The sequence below is a fragment of the Ischnura elegans genome, chromosome X (genome assembly GCF_921293095.1).
Source record: "Ischnura elegans chromosome X, ioIscEleg1.1, whole genome shotgun sequence".
Classification (NCBI taxonomy): Eukaryota; Metazoa; Arthropoda; class Insecta; order Odonata; family Coenagrionidae; genus Ischnura; species Ischnura elegans.
In genome coordinates, this window is record NC_060259.1 from 58,214,348 (window position 1) to 58,233,770 (window position 19,423).

Here is a 19,423-nt window from a genome sequence, read left to right on the forward strand (position 1 = left end):
TGTAAATTGGATACCGAAGGGGGGATTAGCCCCCCCCCTAGCTCCTCTTTTAACCACCCCTGGTTTTTACCAATTTTAACTGTATTTTCATTGAAGCTACCCATCACATTGTTTTCTGTAACGCTGTAATGATATAGCCATGACCTATACCGTTCAACAATGGGCATTTAATATTTAAGTGGTACCTACTTCTTGCATTTTGCTTGTGTAGTTCTGTAGACAAATAATTTTTTGGGCATGACGCCCTAAATGTGCCATCTTGATATTTTGTATGCGTGTAGAAAAATGTATGAGCATTAACATATATTTTTATAAAAAAAATTGAAGGGGGGGTGTTTTGAGATATTCAAGGTCAAAGGTCAAGGTCAATGACCTCGAGTATTAAAATTATTATAAATAGGCCGTGTTGTATATCATTGTAAAGCCCTATATATTACCTTTCCAAAACCATAAGTTTCATTTTCCTACCTAGAATAGAACTGGAATTATAGTCATTTATCTTTAGAGAGACACGCTGAAATTTCGTCAAATTCACAACATTTGCGGACCTGTAACTTTTGTCAAAATCATCATTGACCTCCACAAATTGGTGTTTTTCCATCACTTACCAGTACCATTGAATACACCAAATTTGAAAGAAATCTGACATGGTCGGGTTGAAAATGTCACTTTTCTGTGTTGAATTGACGTGGATTTACCCATAACTACCCCCTCAGGTCTCGTTTCCCCATTCGCGCTCAAGCTGCTGAGTATTCCAGAGGCGAACCCAGGAGGGGATAATTCCCCTACCCCCCAACAAATTTAGATGTAGTGATGAACGATACATTTAATGGTTGGTATCGTAACATGGAATGACTCTGGACACCCCTAAGTGAATTCCTGGGTTCACTTCTCGGGTATTCCAAAGTAGGGGCAGATTCAGCATCAAATTTTGGGGGGGTCATAACCTGTGTCAGGGCAGTATGGAATAACCCCCAGTAGAGATATGTGTTCTCCCTTATAAAAAAACACAAATTTCTTTCAAGTTTGGGACTTGTAGCCATGCATTTACCAGTACACTCCCTTTACTCCTTTACAAAGATAGAAAATCTATTAAACCAGTAAAAATTAAAATTTTTGATAAAATTTTGGGGTCATGACCCATGTGACCCACCCTATATCTGCCACTGTTTCAAAGACCCCCACCCTGTGACCCATCTTTAAGACTGGTAGTTAGTGGTTCTCCTTAAGAAAACCCTAGATCCAACACCTGTCCATCACAACAACCTTGGTGAATATGAATTGACCAATGCTGGGTTTTGCCTGTTGCGTGTGAGACTCCTAATAGAATGGCCATCATAGGTATCGTCTGAATTGGCATTTGAAGCCTCTGGGTTTGGGGGAGACTTATATGCTGTATCTTAAGCTGTCCAGGAGATTCTGAATTAAAATGCTGAATCAACATCATCTGCCTTCAGGAGTAGTCATTCTCCTCTGCCTTAACACCTGTGGTGATGCCTGTGGATCCCTTGACTGTCTTCTTGAGTAGCTCACTGATCCTAGATTGACTGATCATGGGTTATCAATTGCCCTCTGTCCATATGTAATTAATTGGCCCAAATAAATTGACCATCCCAATGCCATTGATAATGGATTGATCATCAACTATTAAGTGGCTCTTCACAATCAGTTATCATGGATTTTTGATTACTCTCATTAGTCAGGATCATTGGCACTAGAGTGGCCATCTTCAATAGAATGTCCATCGATAATCAAAATACCATCAAAAATCAATTACCCAGTTCAATTGGATAATTATGTCTCTTTCAATGAACCGCTTTGGTTTCCCCTGTATTAGAGGACATTGTCAAAGTCCTCTCAATATGTAGAGAGGCAAGAAGATAAAAGTTGTGAAAATTTAAGTTTAAAATCAGTTTTAAGATTTTCTACTTTTGTGCATATTCATTATGGATGTTAAATTCATACAAATGGCATGATAATTAATTTGTGTGGACCTCAATTAAAATCAATTTTTTGTGGATGCTAGCATCGATTGCTGTTTTGCATTATTCCCCTATAAATTATCATGATTTCAAAATATTGGCTTAAGATTTACAAGTATGGTTTAATAAAGCAGGATTTTAAAAAGGGGGTTACCAAATATGTATTTTCTTTTATATCTCACTGAATTTTTTTTTATTTGCAGATTCCGGTTCTGGCACTTCGGTGAATGGACTGATGTAGTTGTGGATGATCGATTGCCGACATTTAGAGGACGATTAGTTTACCTTCATTCAGCAAATACAACTGAGTTCTGGGCAGCATTACTGGAGAAGGCTTATGCCAAGTAAGGATTCCTTTTTTCTTAAATTTCAAGTTTATTTTCATCTTATTATTGGGATGCATAATTCTGGTGAGGATATCATTTTTATTTTTTAATCAATTTTAATGGGTACATTAGAAAACAAGAAACATTAGCCATTTTCAGCTATTATCTTTGACTCTTCCTGTGTGGATTGAAAGTCTTAAGAAATCAAGAGAGACATGTACTTGCTATGAATGGGTGGCATTTTAAGTCATTAACCCCTTCCACTTCCATTAATTTTCTGAATATTGTGCTCCTATTCTCTATTTATTTTTTCTGTCGTTCTCTTTTAAATGATAGGTAATGGATTGATATTTTGTAATCAATGCAGAACCGTGAAATAAAATGTGATTATTAAACATGGAGAACACAGCTATCGCTACTCGAATAAAATCATTTTTATCCTTCCAATGCATAATTTTTCATGAAATATGAATTATTCATGTATACTATGAATGTTTTAACATTGTTAAGGTTTCAAAATAATTATATTGTTCCTCTAAATAGTGCTAAACATATGAAAATCCGATGACAAGATCCACTCGTCATTGAGCGGTTTGGCATCGAAAGTTCATGACAAGCTAGACTTGTCATTACAGCGCAAGGGGTTAAGTTGTATATTTTTTAAAATATTTTTCATCTCCAAAGAGAGAATATATTACCATAATGAATGTCTCTCACAGAAATATGTTAAAATTTCTTTTCTGAGTATTCTTTATTTGTAGATTGTGTAGAATTACCTTTATTGAAATGAAGGAATTTAATGACTTCCTAGTCAGGGACCTTATAATTTGAATGTTATAGTTTTTCCAAATAATATCAAATTTGCCTTTGTTTTGGGATGTATGCATGCACTTTTTTTATCAAACTAAGTATCTGATCTGTTCGAAAGATATGTATTTTCAAGAGATCATGTTGAATTTTTTATTCCTTCCTTCCTTTTAATCCTTCAGGCAAAAGGATGTCCTGCTGAGGGATTAATTTGGTATTGACTTTCATGGCATTTATTATTTTATATTGTTTCAGATGTATAGGGTTATTATTATTCTATCATAATGGGTTACTGTTAAATTTTTAAGCCTTTTTTTAAATTTTGTTTTCATTGTTTGATGATATCTCGCAGGCTCTACGGCTGTTATGAAAGCGTTCAGCAAGGGTGGGGTATTTGTGGGGGTGGTTCGGGAGGCAGTGGTGGAGGAGGAAATAGCGGTGGAGGCTCATCAAACGGATCATCGGGAACAGGACTGACACAAGCCCTTCAAGATTTGACGGGCGGAGTGGTCCAAAGTTTTGATCTTCGTGGCCAAGATCGTTTCCTCACATTTCAAGTTTTGAGTTCTGCAGTCCCTAGGTCAACCCTTCTAATTGTTAGCATACTTCCAGTAAGTATCATACCCTGGGTGATTATTTTAGATGCATTGCAATGAAATTGCTTGGCAAAACTTTGAGCATACTCATTTGCAAATAAGACGAAGACGGCATCTGGTGCATGGGCGGAGGCACCCCCTAGCTAATGGTAATTTGTCTGAAAAAGTACGAAACCTGTACATTCAAGTACAATGAAAACAAAAATAGCTTAAATAAATTTTAGTCTTAGATAGTACATAAAATGCTGTTTTCAGAGGCTAATTAAAACAAATTTTCTAGGGGAGAGCCTCGGGGATCCCCCAGTTTCACTTGAGGTTATTCGATAGCCTCAGCAGGATTGCTGCCTCCCACTATGTAAACCCTAAACTTTGCCCATGACCTGGTGTAACTTTGTGGAATCTATAATTCATGTTGAAGCAACAAGAAATACTTTGTGCACTTCAACAGGATGATTTATTTCATAGCCTTGGCTCAGAGGGAGGGAGGTAGGGTAAAGGACTTGATGATGTTGAGTACATATTTGGCAAAACCATGGCTGTGAAATAAAACATCTATCAGTCAAAATTTAAGAATTTTTAGCAAGATACTAACGTGTGTGGTACAAGGAGGAACATAGAGGGGAAAGAGGGGAAGAAGGGCATTGCTTTGGAGATTACCACTCTGATATCTTGTGTCATATGAATAGTTATTATAAAATTACTAATAGTACTAGGACAGAAATTCAATTTTTTCCTTACCAAATCAAATAATGAATTTTATAGCTGTTTTAACATTAATTTTGGCTTAATTTAAAGTTAACTGATTTCACTATGTAACTTCATATTGTATAGCTATTTTTTTTTCAAATGAACCTACAACACATGATGTTGAAAAATAAAAATAATTATAATTGAAAAAGAAATTTAGTGCTATAAAGTATTTGAGTAGAAGGCTCAAACTATACTTGAATTTGAGTAATAAATGATTAATTACTCAAGGTATTCAAGTAGATAATTGACTATTTTAGTGGTCCATTACTAGTGGAAACCCAAATTATGGATATTTTCAGCAGCCTGTGTATATCTGTCCATAACCCGAAGACTTTTCCAAACTCATGATAAAATGCTTATCCCTTAAGGAGAAAGATAGCAGGCGGCAGCTGAGGCTTAGAAATGGCCTGCTCACCCACCATACATACAGTGTGACGGGGATGGCCCGGGTCCGAGGTGGTGGGGGTGGCGTTGTTGAGACACCATTGGTGCGGCTCCGTTCGAGTGGCGGTGTGGCCATTACGGGGGCTGGCGGAGGGGAATGGACTGGGCCGTGGAGTGAGAGGAGCTGGGAGTGGGATGGCCTCAGCGAACGGGACAAGGAGCTCCTCTCGGCTCGAATTCGCAATGATGGGGAATTCTGGTGAGTTGATATTAGCATTAGACCCAGGGGTGGTTTAAGATCATTGGGGTTCATCACTAACTACAGTACCTTGGTGGTATGTAATACCTCACTGTGATAATAAGGCTGAGGTCTTATATGCACTGACAACAGTGGCTAAGCCAGAGGGACGGTCCGGGGGGTCCGGACCTCCCCCCAAAATATAAAAACACTATTATTTTCCTTCACAAAATAAAAAAAAATGAAAAATAATGAATTTACAAAATATTTCTTTAACAAATAAAGTTTATTCGAATATGGAAAGTATAAAAATTAGTTTAAAACTCTCTACGTAGTACATTGTTTTTCAAAAATTTTCCACCGTGGTTTTGGACCCCCCCCCCCCCCGAACGAAATTCCTGGCTATGCCACTGGCTGACAAGTAGCTTTTGTATGCTCATCAGTTATTTTTTAATAATGCTTGTTAAGCTGTTGAAATTAACGATGACTGCTAATTTTCGTTCTCCAGCCGCATCTGTCGTTTATGGTTGACAACAGTTTCGGGAGCCATCCTGCTTCCGTCTTCAGGTCGAAGGTGAGAAGTTTTCATTTTTTGCTGTCTTATATAGCACTGGCCGATCTCCTTCTGTGCGCTGATTGGTCAGAACTCTCTTCAAACGTTGCTGATTGGGTAGCCGGTATCCCTGTTGATATTTTGTGTTTTGTGAATTTCAATTGCTTCCCTGAAATTCACAAAACACAAAATATCAACAGGGGCAACGGCTACCCAATCAGCAACGTTTGGAAGAGCGTTCTGACCAATCAGCGCACAGGAGGAGATCGGCCAGTGCTATATAAGACAGCAAAAAATGAAAACTTCTCACCTTCGACCTGAAGACGGAAGCAGGATGGCTTCCGAAACTGTTGTCAACCATAAACGACAGACGCGGCTGGAGAACCCGAAAATTAGCAGTCATCGTGAACAACGCCGCGGAAACCTACGCAGGAATTTCACTGTTGAAATTAAATTATTGGAGAGCCACCTTAAATGTTTTCAGCCACCTTTTTTTTCCTGAAATTACAGGGTGGTGGAGGAGGCACGAAGGGGCAACCCCTATTTTAATCCACCTCTGATTGGATGTATGGCCTAAAACACTTCTCAGTTCTCAGACATGAGATTCTTTGAACTGTAGTTTATTGCATACCATATGGAGCTGTACTTCAATAATGAACAGCTGTTAAAATATTAATTTGCTATTATTTTCAGCATATGTATATTTGCTGTGTGATTAATTTAACTCTACAGTGGAGCTTCGATTATTTGTCACTTTATTTACCATTTGTTGGGCATCTTATTTGTGGGCATTCATTATTCCAAAATGATTTCCTACTCTCCCTTTCCTACATAGAGGAGTTGCAGTATTTAGAGCTGTGTAGTGGCCTATGGTAGTGTGGTTTGGGGTAATATCTCTTTCTATATAGAGCCTGGTTGCTTCACTCAAAATATGGCCTACATTGGACTTAAAAATACCATTCACATAAGAAATACAAAACCTTATGGTCCAATGCTCAAAGCAGGGACTAGGGTATACCCTTCCCTATCGCGATGTATGAAAATATTTACCTCTGGTGAATACCATCCCTATCGCGATGTATGAAAATATTTACCTCTGGTGAATGCCATCGCGTAAGTTTGCCAGGTGTTGAAAATTTGCATTGCTTGTCCGTATCTATTATTGCCTAATTGTTCAAATGTCTATCATAGAATTGCAATGTATTTGGATCTTGTCAGAATGAAGAGGTCACACATGTTCAGTAATGGCTCTTTGAATGAGTATATTTCATTAATACGTTCCCTACCGTGGATATTTGATGACAAATTTGCCCATTGAGCCAACATGTTTTTCTTTTTTCTTTTGTTTTAATACTTGGATACTTTCCATTAGAGTTTTCATGTGCATTTGGCTACACGCACCGCATTGGTCACGTCATATACGTGTAGCTGTGACCAACGGCATGCTATGAGCTGCCAAAAGAAAGTCTCATTCTTCGGTCATAATGACCAAAACGGCTTGTAGATGAAGTACATGTTTCGGTCATTATGACCAATGCGGCGCTGAAGATGTTAACATGTTTATTCTTTCCATTTTGATGAAAGTTAACTCTGAATTAGTCTGCCTTATGGTTCCTATGATCAGCACTGGAATAAGTTCATTTATGCTATTGCAGTACCCTGGGTCTCACATGGTTATTTATCTTTGAAGCTTCTGAAGGCCTCTATTTAATCATTGACATTTGTTGCTAACAATAAGTATCATGAAATTTATGTTATAAATTTGGATCCTATTTTAGAAGTATGCCCTCTCTTACCTGTACCTACATAAATAGAGTGATCCTAGCATCATTGTACGTTCATTCCATATTAAAGGATGTCCTTCGAAGACTTTGCCAGACACTTCACCAGATTAGATCTAGTTCATGTAGGACCAGATGATTGGATGTCTGAGCCAGCCATTCATTCCAAGCAGCCATGGAGGGCAGTTCTTGCAAGGCGACGCTGGAGGAGTGGTTACAATGCTGGTGGAGGTCCCAGCCATCCAGGTAATTATCTATTTATGCCATTCAACCTTTCACAATGGGGTGTACCCCTTTTTTCATTACAATTGGGGTTTTTCACTCAGCTGACTTAGGGTGCGTTGTTATCAGGATTTGCTATCAGTACTGATTTGAAAAAATCCTTTTTCATGCCATGAGCGTAGAAATCTGGACCATGCAACCAACTAACCAAAGAAATTTTTTATTGGGTAATTATTTTTCCAGATATGTTGCCACTGATTGGAGTAGACAGAAGTGGAGATTAGAATTTATGATTTTTGACAGAGTAGCTCTAACATTTATTGGAGATTGAAGCAGTTCAACAGTAGAAGTAAAAATGGTTGAACATGAGATGTATTCTTTTATATGCATCCAATGTGATTTTTTTATTTTTGGGCAGACTGCCTTATTGTGCAATCTACTGAAAAATCTTCTCCTCATAGAATGATCTACCAGTAAATTTGGTTTCACAAGGGTTAGCCCATATCGCCCAAATGATCAGGGTAATAAATAATATTTGGGGGCCCATACCGGAGGTATTTCCCTGGAAATTTTATAAATGGTGAGTTTTAAGGTTTTTAAAGAATTTTAGAAGAGTCAAATGATCAACATTAGAACCCTGAAAACTCGACTCTCGATAACTGGACACTCCAGGGAAAATCGGAAAGTCTGACTCAATTTTTCCTCATCCCCATAACGAATTTTGAAGGGGGCTCTGGCCCCCTCAGGCCCCATAGGGTCGGCGCCACTGCAAATGATAGTACAGGATTCATCAATCCTTCCTCATCTATCGTTTTCCCTGTGGGTTTCTATCATGGCTGCACCTCCTTCCTTATGTCCTCCCTCCTCCTGAGGTCTGGGTGTAAAAGTCTCAGACTTACGAGCATGGTCCCAGGAGTGCATCCCCTCAAGCCCACCCAACATTTCCTTTTCATTGCCTTCATTTGCATTGAAAAAAAATTAGGTCATCAATTTTATGCTATCTTTAAGGTTAGAATAAAAAACATTTTTGTCGCTGAATGCTTTCATTTCTTTCAGAGACAACATCAATGAATCCACAATTTCACATCCAAATTCCCAGGACATTAACAAATAAGTGCCATGTTGTGGTGTCGGTGACTCAGTACTATGAGACTAACTCCACGTTAGAGAGTTTTTCAAAAAAGAAGAGGCCATTGCATGCCATTGGATTTGCAGTGTATGAAGTTCCGCATACTATGACCAGACTGACTCCACAGTTTGTGTCAGAAAAGGTGAGGTTTGTTGGATTTTAAGTTTATTACCTACAGAAGAAGTTTGGAATATATTTATTTTATTTAGGGAAATAACACATGATGAAAATGATAGTTATATGCCTCTTAGCCATCTAATACATATGTGCATTAGGCCGGCCCTTATTTTTCAGAATTGAATTTTCTGAATTTATGTTTTCCTAGTCTCAAAATGATCCAAATGAGGAATATACATATGCACATGCTAAAATTTGGTTTCTTTAAAATAACGTGAACCCGTGTCCAAGGGCCCCAAGTACTGAGGGCCTTCAATTGAGATTTTTGGGGCTGAAAAATCACTATCCTAATGAAAAACATGAAAGGAAAGCCATCTTGGCCCGAATTTCTGTTTGTTATTACCTTTCTCCAATCATTTACGAGATATCATCTGTCGTGATGCGATTCACCCCCCCCCCCCCCCCCCAAGTGTCCTACCCTGCACTGCGGTGCCACTAAGGTATGGCTTGCACCATTTGCTAGAGACTTCCCCTTGACCTCCTCCCTGCCCTCGGCAAATTCCTTGCTCCTGCTGGTAAGATCTAGCCTGTGAGGAAGTGTGCTTATGTTAGAAAGGATTTAATTGACAGGACAAAATTTCTAATGAAAGCTGATCAATTTATTTCTGCTCTGCCCATAAACTCAAGTAAAAATAATAATGATAATACATACTTTATTTACTCCTAAATTTTGATTTTACTGCTCAATAACAATGATAACAAAAAGGAGCTTTAGGAGGTCTCAAAGGTCATATGACCAGAATTGAGCCCACCAATCGAAGTACATATTAACCAAATTAGAATACATTTTCAGTGTATTTATAATCTTCCACTGACTCTAAATGGCTTGTATTGTGGCAGGAGACATGACGATGATGAACTTCAAACTTTTGTCATGAGTAATACTTTGTATACAAATTTCCATTTCACTTCAGTTGCAAGGGCTCATTTTTGGGCTCATAGTACTGACTCCTCCTCCAGGCTTCCTACGTTTGTAAGTGTAATCAAATCCATCCATGTTTATTAGTGTATGCAAAGTGATGCAATACTTCTTCATTTCCAGAAACCATTGGATGTCACTAACCATTCAGTCACAAGGGAAGTGGTGACGTTTTTCACCTTGCCTCCTGGTGATTATATTGTAGTGCCCCAAACCAATGTTCCCAACTGTGATGGAAAATTCCTTTTAAGAATATTAACTGATGAACAGAGCAATATCTGGTGAGTATTTTTGTTTACTACAATCCAAGCATAGCCTCATTCAAACAAAAATGAAAAAAAATCATCGGGAAAACTCTATCTTTCAGGGAGGTAAATGAAGATAATATGGTTTTCAGAAACATTTCATCAGAGTTGGTTGAAGACTCATTCATGCTAGTAAGTACTTTAAAGAGGCACTAATTCATAATTATCTGGACAAGATTAACATTTGGCCTAAACAAATGCCATCTTAGAGAATTATAATATATCATAGAAACTTACTTATTACTATACCCCATAGTGAAATGCAAATTTTTCTTTTCAAAGGATTGAAATGAGATGAATATTACTTAATTCTGTTTACATGACACATGATTATTTTACTATTCATTGCAGCCTGATGGAAGGTCAATTTTGAACAAATTGATAATGAAGTATCCTCCTGAAATCGATGCAAGTCATTTGTTGAAAATTTTGAAGACTTACTGGAAAGGTATATTCTGATGGCTATTATTGAAATGTATTGCAGCTTTATTATTGTTTGTGTAGGGAAACCTAGGACTGAGTGTTTTTTTTATTGCAGCCTACCTCATTGAGAAGCCATCATACGAGTTATGCAAAAGCTTAATAATGCTAAGGGACTACAATATAAGTGGACGCATCAACTTGCTAGATATAACAGTATTGATGCAAATGCTTCACTTTTGGAGGGTAAGAAGTGTTTGATGTCCATTTGTGAAACTATATGTTCTGTGAAATATATTTTTAGCCATCAGCAGTGCTCATGGTAATGAAACTGCCTGTTTTCCTTGCTTATGTATAAAGGCCGTTTTACACGGGGCACGGAATTGTGCAGGTTAGAGCTGCATTAATTTGTAAAATGGCGCGGAATTATGCGAATGCATGAACGAAATTAGAACAGGCTATTTTGACGTCTCGCATCCACGCATATGTTCTTGCAATTCACCGCTTTACACGACACAATTTTGATTGCGCCTTCACACGTACGTCAGATTGCACAATTCCGTGTACCGTGTAAAACGGCCATAACATTCCATTTATGATGCGTGATTCTTGCCAACTTATCAGAGTACTACTAAAGTTATTCTTCTTTATGCTAGATTGCATTTCAAAAGTATGATAGAAGTCACAGTGGAAAGACTAGCAGCTACAATCTACGGCTTCTTCTTTGGGAGGCCGGAAGCACTGTGAGCAACAAGGTACTGGAATGCCTGGTACTGAGGTTTGCAAAAAATAAAATACTAACTTCAGAGTGCTTTATAATGGCAATGGTACGCCTGCATCTTGCCCATGGTAAGCTTTATTTTTGGTTTTGCTAGTTATCCTTTCAATTACCAAAACCTTAAATGAGGATGAGGTGTTAATCAAAGAATTTTTTCCTTTCCTGATCACCTTTGAGGCACTCCACTGGTGCACACAAGGCACAAAAAAACCTCAGATTTACTGCCTTTACATACTGGGTGTCAAATGTAGATTCCATTGAAGGAAAATGATTTATCCATCATGAAATTTTTTTAGGGTGTGGTGACTAGGGTTGGCTACCTCACTCTCTTTTCACATGTGTTTAATTAAATTGCCTACTCTCTGTAAAAAAGACACATGAGTCGTAGGAGCTCTATCATCTTAACAAAACAGTCAATTTTAATTCCACTCAAACCATAAGAGAGACTTATTTATTTCTGCAGTGGGCCATATGCTTGAAAAAATCCTGTGCTCTGTAGTATTTTTGTACATAAATTCTATTCATAGAAATACCCCCTTTTTATGTGTGAAAATACATTTCTTGAATTTGAGCACTTGTCATTTTTGCATGTTTCACTCCCATAACTTGTGTCTGGTATTGATATAAGGAAGAAAAATCTATCAGTACTGTTGGGTGCTGTATAAAGAACATAATGCAAGTATTTTGCCTATTCAGGTAGAATATCAGTAGTACATATATCCAAGATTGGTTGATATTTACTTATATTTTGAGCAATGATTATCACTTTTTCTTTGCCAAGCAAGGGAGACCAAAACAAAGCAATAAAAAAGAGAAAGCTCCTCAGAGCCATGAGTAGATGCCATAATGTGAATTGTTATTATGTGTTGTTATCATTTACCTGAGATAGGCAACCAATATTATATAGAAGAACTTATACATTGAGACCTCTAGTACCAAAAATGTAACAGTAAAATCTCTCCAGAAAGCTGTGTAATTGGTGCATCCGGTTACCATGCATATATATTCATCTACCTGAAGCTCCTCTAATTCTAAGATTTTACTGTGGTTTTCAGTGAAGTTATGTATGGTTCCCACTTCCATTTACCTACTAAGTTCATTCATAGTAACCTCGAAAGGCTTCCTATACTTGCTCAGCTCCATTCATAACTCTATTTCCTAAATTCATGCATTACACACTCCATTGTGCAATTGCAAAATTTCAATTATGGTGATTCTTTTAGTGGTAACCAATGTTTATTTTTATTTTTCAGAAAGGTACCATAATCTTGATACCAAAATGAAAGGAAATCCCCTTTCATTGGAAGAGGTTTGTATGCTTTCCTGAATTAGATGTACCCAATACTGCATAACGAATGATGCTACAAAAATTTTTCTTCTTACAGATGATTCTGATGACGATATATTCCTGACAGTGGTCAGCTCCATTAGAAGAGAATTTCAAGACTTTTTTAAGCCAAAGATAGAGTAAATAACATTACTCTTGCAACCATATAAATGTATACCATTAGCTTAAAGCAACAGAGTATTTATTTTTGTTGAATTACCTCTATGAGAGATACCAAATTGAATGGTTTTGAAATAAAATAAAATTTCAGTACAAATTGTTAATATCTTAAGTGTTTTTGTGACTCACTACTTGGTCTACTACTATAAGTGAATCCCTTACTTGCCTACTATCAGGTCGTCTTAGGTAATCCTTTCCTTCAAACAGTAGGTAATTTTGTTTGGACACATATATTCGTACTACTCTACGACAGCAATAAAAATTGCTGAAGAAAGACCAATCACTAATGCTATGTATTTATTTCAAAATACTAGCATCAATTGCACATAATGGAGCAGTCTACAATGGTAGACCCATCAACAGAAAAGCACCACATAGATATGGCTTCTCATACTCAAATTTAATATCATGCACCAAGTGGAATGTGATAGATAAACACGATATTACATACTATAAAAACATCATTTACCAAAAATAATTGCCATATACATTAGCATATTACAATGACCTTTTCATTTGGATAATGATACTCTTTGAGCTTCAGAACAAACATTTTTTTATGTTCATAAACAATCACTGCTTCGCCAAAAAATTTTCAAGAGACCTTTTACAGATCTTATAGCAGAGATCAAATCCTTCAGACCCAGAGTCCTGGAATGAAAGAATACACAGCATTAATGAAATCAGAATGAAAGTCAAGCATAGTACAAACAGATAATACTATTGGCACCTGCTACTGGTTTCAAGGTCCTAGTTTGTATCAGGAAAATCAGTATGAAACCAAGTCAACAATTAATATAGAATAATGAGCATTGATGGGAAATGCAAATTCTCTCAGAAAAAAAGGCTTCATAACACTAAGTCTCAATACCATAACACACTATGAAAAGACACTTAGGACAATAGGAATGGTGATGGACATATTCCAGGATGGATCAATGGACTCCTATTTGGAATGATTAATCTTGGGAGGTTCATCTCCTTCAATTAAACAGATCATCAACTTTGAAGGTCCATCATCAACGAATCCAACAAAAACTTCATCATCATTAATCATTCACGATATATGAGTTTATAGCTTATGAACTACAAATGCTTTAAAAAAGGTTTTAACTGGCCTGACTGCATGCAGAATTTATTAATTTACATTTATGGCAAATATTACTTCACACATGGAAAATCAACATGGTTAATTTTGGATTTTTGGAAAGTCCTGGATGAGTTGACAACCACACACCTTCCAAAGTCACCTCTGAAAGTGGCAAATTTCATTCTGTGCCATGGAAAGACTTCAACACAGATAAATCAGCAGAAAGCAAAAATAAAATCATTTATTACACCTTTAGAGAGGGATACCAAACAACAGGAGAGTGAAGAACTGTGAAAAAAAACTTAGTAACTATTCATACTTACATAATATGGATCAGGAACACAATCAGCCTTTTCCGGGTCATATTCTGTAATGAGCTTCAGTTTATGCTCCGTTCCTGAAGGAGCTAGTTTTTTCAGGGCACGCATATTTTCATCATCCATCCCCATCACAATATCAAACGTATGGAAGTCATTTTTAGTTACCTAAAAAGAAAAAATTATTTTCAGAAGATACAAAATCAAAACAAAAGTGAGAATGTCACAAAATAACGATGAATATCAAACTTTCATGATATCGAAATTAAGGAACTTTGAAAAGCTTGTGTACATTCCTTGATAATAGGAGATTTTATTAAATGATTTTTTCTGATACACCATTCCCATCACACAATTTTAACAGCTGATGGGATTAAGAGGAGTCAACCATATGAGGCTTACTTGCAACCATGGTTGCCAACCCTCCCATATTTTCCAGGGGCTTTCCTACACTCATGAAATTATATTTTACATAGTAATATTCTTTATGTTTTAATGATATGGACACCTTTCATGCTATCAATTTAATATTTGAATGAACATACTTTCAATGAACTTGAGTGCAGGCAGAATGACCTACCTTCCATTAAAAATTTAATAAAGAAGTGTTGTTGACAAAGAGAAATTTTGTAGAGTTCCTAATCTTTCAAGTAGGAAGTATTAGTAAGTGTATCTAAGTAATCTAATGTAAGTAATCTAAAAATAAGTAGAAACCCTAGTTCATGCATAACACAATATAGCTTCATCCAAAAAAATTGTACCTAAATTGATGACACCCACATTACATTGGGCCATCCACTGATTTATGCTAAAGGCAGTTTTAAGGCCCCCTTAAAGACTCTAGCGATAGGGTCATTCCATATATTGTACCATGGCATGCAACCCACCAACTCGGATTTTCATGAAATTTGGTACACATGAACAATTTGGTACTTTTGAAAGTCAACAAATTCAATTAATAACTACTGTATACAGATGGTATTTCCCATTATAATAGCTAGTATAACTGGAAAGAGTAGAATATTTGCTTGGCAATCATTAAGCTTAGAAAATCTTTCAGGAGATAACAATTACACTATTAGCCATAAAAACAAATTTCATGGTATACTAACAAATTATTCCACTGTTAATCACAACAAACATTGAAAATAGTACTAAAATTTACAGGTGCAGGAATAAGCATTTATGCAACTAATTACGTATCTAAAAATAGTTTAGGTAAAGAGTAGCTACAAATCACTCTAATTCTAAGTCATTAATTACTGGCACCCTACTGAAATTTGATATTGCCTGCCTTTCTTTGTCCTTGGTTGTTCCATGGTACACAATGCACATTATTTGAAATGGGAATAAATAAATATCAACCCTGAGTGACCAGTGAAAACATACTATTTAACCTTCTGGATTCATACATCTAATTCTAGCATCTTACCATTATGGGATGACCTGATATTGTTAAGATTTAGCTGACAAAAAATTGGCAATACACAAACAGGAAAGAAATCACGCATTTAATTCATAAAAGCTGCATCATTATAATGCAAAATTTAGTATGCCCATTTAAATCTAATTATGAGCTCATGCCCATATAATGACAGAGGATAATATCCTCTACATCAGAAACAAAATAATAAAAAAATTAGGAACAGAAGTTTACGAGTGAATAAGCAACTAAAGTGTGTCACTGATGTCGGCAACTGTCCAATAGTCAATTGATCGAGGGAAGATTATCTAGATATGGGAATAACTCTCTTAAGGATAAATATTAATAAAATACTATCATAGGTACAAGTCTACCCAAATATCTTCCCTATAAATCACCATCAATGTGACAAAAATTCAGAGCAGCTTCTACGAACAAGTCTGGCACTCTTACTTGGGGTGCTGGTGAAGGCTCCATCCAAGATTAGAACCCAGGACAGTTTGAACAAGCACTCTACCCAATAGCCTACAACAAACTACTGCAAGAAGCATCAAATTTTCATTTAGAACAATTTTCGTCAGCTCAGTTCAACAATTTTTCATTCATTTATTGTGATACGGACTATGTACATGGAATTTTTAAATTTGTGTAGACGTAGTTTGTAGTCCGTCTTACAGTTATGAGCTTTTCCATCTACTCAATGATGGGGTACTATACCTTAAAACACTAATACAACAAGTGCTCTAGGCAGATAATATATTCCTCATGCCACACAAGGGGCAGATTATGGTCCTCATGTAGTGGGGGGGTTTCATAACTTTCCTCGGCACCCATGTGAAATTCAACACCTTGCAGAGATAATGCGTTTGAGGCCTGATATGCATTGACAAGTGGCTTTTAGATAGTATTAATCAATTACTATAAAAATTCTTAGTAACCCTGCTGAATTGAAGGAGATCCACCTTAAATATTACAATGTTAGAATTTTTCCAAAGATTATTTTAAAAAATACAGAAAAAAAAGAAGGGGGAGGCGACCACCCCCATTATCCACCACTGCATCACACTAACTCCTAACTCCAGGAGGTGGTAAACTTCCTGAAGTCTTTCAGCAAAAGAAGCTTCTTTCTGACTTCAATTCCACATTAAATATTATAAAATACAAAACTGCAAATTGCAATGGATTTTATTTACTACTCACAATAGCTTTACTTCCATTAGAATTACCTGTCTAGCTGAATGGGTCAGCTTAATTCCGTAGCTGTCCAGTGTCTTCCTCGCTCGTGAGTCAGGAGAATTTCCAGCATGCCATGGACCTAAAGCTGCACTATCACATTCCCACTCATCAGTGAGATGACGGAATATGGCCATGGCCATGGGTGAACGGCATATGTTTCCTACGACATAATTAGAATTGTAGATCATAAAATAAACCTGAATAATGCATAAATTTGAAATCCACAGGAGAGTAATAATAAGGGTATATTTATTTCATAATTTAAAAAAGTAGCTGTTTCCAAAACTTATAATCGAGCGTTCGCTTTATACAAATAACAAGTTCCCAATATGCATATGCAAAGAAGTTTTCATGTAAATCGGATCCAAATGACATTAAAACTTAACTGCCTTCTTCTTTTCACTACGAGGCATCCGAGTCACAAGGAAGCGGAGCCTTATGATACGTAGGTATGCGAGATTTAATAAACGGCATAGATTCAGTCCAGATTACTGGCAATGGGGAACTAACTAGCAAGTAAACATCCGGGCCTTAAGGTCGTAAGGCCTTATTCTCATATTCATTGATACTGACTCTCCATACATTCAATCAATAGTTGTAATAAAACGAGTCAGGGTTAGGAGTACGAGAAACATATTTGCATTTCCAGAACCACCATTTCTCTACCACAACATCTCCGTTTAATGCATGAAATATAAGGACATCACTATAATAGCTGGAATTTTTAAGTAGATGAATCTAATCATTCTTAAATAAGAGGCGAAATGTTATCCAAAGTATAATTTCCTTAACTTACCTAAGCAGATAAACAAAATCCTTTTCTTCTTTTCAGCCATTGATTACGCCTTAATATGACAAAATAAGATAACAACAGTGTTTGAATCTTGAGTTTTGGCGGTCTTTAACGCACAATTACAACATATAACGTCAACAATACTAAAATAAAGTTGATAAATGATCAACAATTCTAGCATTCGCCAATCCCGGGTCCTTTGGAATCAAAAGTTGACGGCAACAAAGCGCACGGAAGACAAAATAGCGGTAAATTCAAATGGCCTTAAGATTTCAACGCAGCATTGTGGGTGAGTTTCACCGACAAAAATTCCAAAAAAAACGGAAATTTATCTGCATGATAAAAATTGATGCTATAAATTTCTGCTATAGGTACAAAAACAGCACGTATTCCAAATTCGCTTGCATACATGGAATATGATCTAAATTGCTTTGGGGGGAGCCCATTTTGAAACGGAAATAATTCCCTTAATTTTTTCCTTTGGGTTATTAGGAAAACTTAAAAATAAATACATAAACAAAACTCTAGTTCTTCAAAATACAGGATACTAGCCAATTCATATAATATTTCAATTACCTCCTTGGTAGTGTAGATAAAATTTTTACAGAGAACCTGGGGTAGAATAGAGTAGTTTCCTTCATCAAAGGAAACGAAAGGCATTGATTGCGATTCGTTACCCACCATTAGTGCATTCATAATATACAAATGATTTGGTTTTACAAATCCCAGTTTAGGCGAATGGCAATGGTCAATTTTAACCGCATTTGAAAAAGGCCAGATTGGCGGCCATACAATGCCACTCCACGTGACGTCACAGGGACCTAGATTCTATACGAGTAGTCAGGAGTTTTACATCGTCTGAGATTACCAATGCATGCGGCACAGAGCTCAGGGAAACATTTCTTAATAATCACCTTTTAAAACTGCCTACGGTTGTAAAGTTTCCTTTGTTTGATAAGGTATTAATAATCCTTATTTAAGCCAAGCGCTACCTGCTAGCGGGGTACTCTGCTACCTGCCAGCAGCCTGCATCGCAGCAGCGCACATGTCCTAGCCCTAAGGTCACCTCACTTGCGGCAGCGGGAACCAGAATGACGTCACACGGGCTTTTCCTAGCATTCTTACTTAGCCGTCGCGTTTTCGTGTGCTTGAAAATGTTCACTTTTCATTTTATCGCGAAAAATAGATATCGTCACTTAAAAATCTAAAAGCGTGAAACAAGTACTTCAGGAGTAGTAATCTTTCGATTTAGGCAATTAAAAAAATAGGAAACCACCATACTATTGAACCAGACGAGCTTTATGTTAATTCGTAGATTTGGCGCAGTAATTGTGAAATATCTCCTAGATGTCTTTGCTCCATGGACTTTAGACAGGAAATTCAAAGAAAAAATATGCTGCCTCTGCCATCCATTTTCTTCCCACATTCTTTCAGGCTCCCGAATTTTTTTCAAATTTATTAATTTTTGTTGCCTCCCCCAGTAGCAGCCGATTCAAGGGAGCAACTGCCCTTTCCCAAACAAGAAAAAAGTAAGCCACCTGCAACAGATGATGAGATGAACTTCCCACCAAATTATTATGGCTTATTATTAGCTTTCTCCTTTTCCCAATACTTCACCCTGAATATGCACTTGCATGATGATGGAGTGCCCGAATCATTACTTCTTCATATTTCATCCACTCTTTCTAAG

The 19,423-nt window shown here is 36.8% G+C and overlaps 2 protein-coding genes across 3 annotated transcripts in view; one reads left to right on the forward strand and one right to left on the reverse strand.

The window, feature by feature from the left end:
- LOC124170937 (calpain-1 catalytic subunit-like) overlaps positions 1-12,978 on the forward strand; it is a 221,077-nt gene extending 208,099 nt beyond the window's left edge. For both annotated transcript variants that reach the window (XM_046550008.1, XM_046550007.1), the window contains exons 5-16: positions 2,186-2,326; positions 3,468-3,726; positions 4,830-5,104; positions 7,491-7,663; positions 8,696-8,910; positions 9,988-10,145; positions 10,232-10,301; positions 10,521-10,617; positions 10,708-10,835; positions 11,246-11,438; positions 12,621-12,676; positions 12,753-12,978. In XM_046550008.1, coding sequence (XP_046405964.1) covers positions 2,186-2,326; positions 3,468-3,726; positions 4,830-5,104; positions 7,491-7,663; positions 8,696-8,910; positions 9,988-10,145; positions 10,232-10,301; positions 10,521-10,617; positions 10,708-10,835; positions 11,246-11,438; positions 12,621-12,676; positions 12,753-12,779 — 1,792 coding nt within the window. In that variant the 3' untranslated portion in view covers positions 12,780-12,978. The remainder of the gene's footprint in view (positions 1-2,185; positions 2,327-3,467; positions 3,727-4,829; positions 5,105-7,490; positions 7,664-8,695; positions 8,911-9,987; positions 10,146-10,231; positions 10,302-10,520; positions 10,618-10,707; positions 10,836-11,245; positions 11,439-12,620; positions 12,677-12,752) is intronic.
- A 339-nt stretch (positions 12,979-13,317) lies between these two features.
- On the reverse strand, positions 13,318-17,958 carry LOC124170939 (low molecular weight phosphotyrosine protein phosphatase 1-like). The gene is made up of 4 exons (XM_046550009.1): positions 17,737-17,958; positions 16,931-17,100; positions 14,288-14,449; positions 13,318-13,525 (listed from the first exon to the last, which is right to left on the reverse strand). The coding sequence occupies exons 1-4, from the start codon at positions 17,774-17,776 to the stop codon at positions 13,448-13,450; spliced, it is 450 nt and encodes a 149-aa protein (XP_046405965.1). The 5' UTR covers positions 17,777-17,958; the 3' UTR covers positions 13,318-13,447.
- Between the last annotated feature and the right edge of the window lie 1,465 nt (positions 17,959-19,423).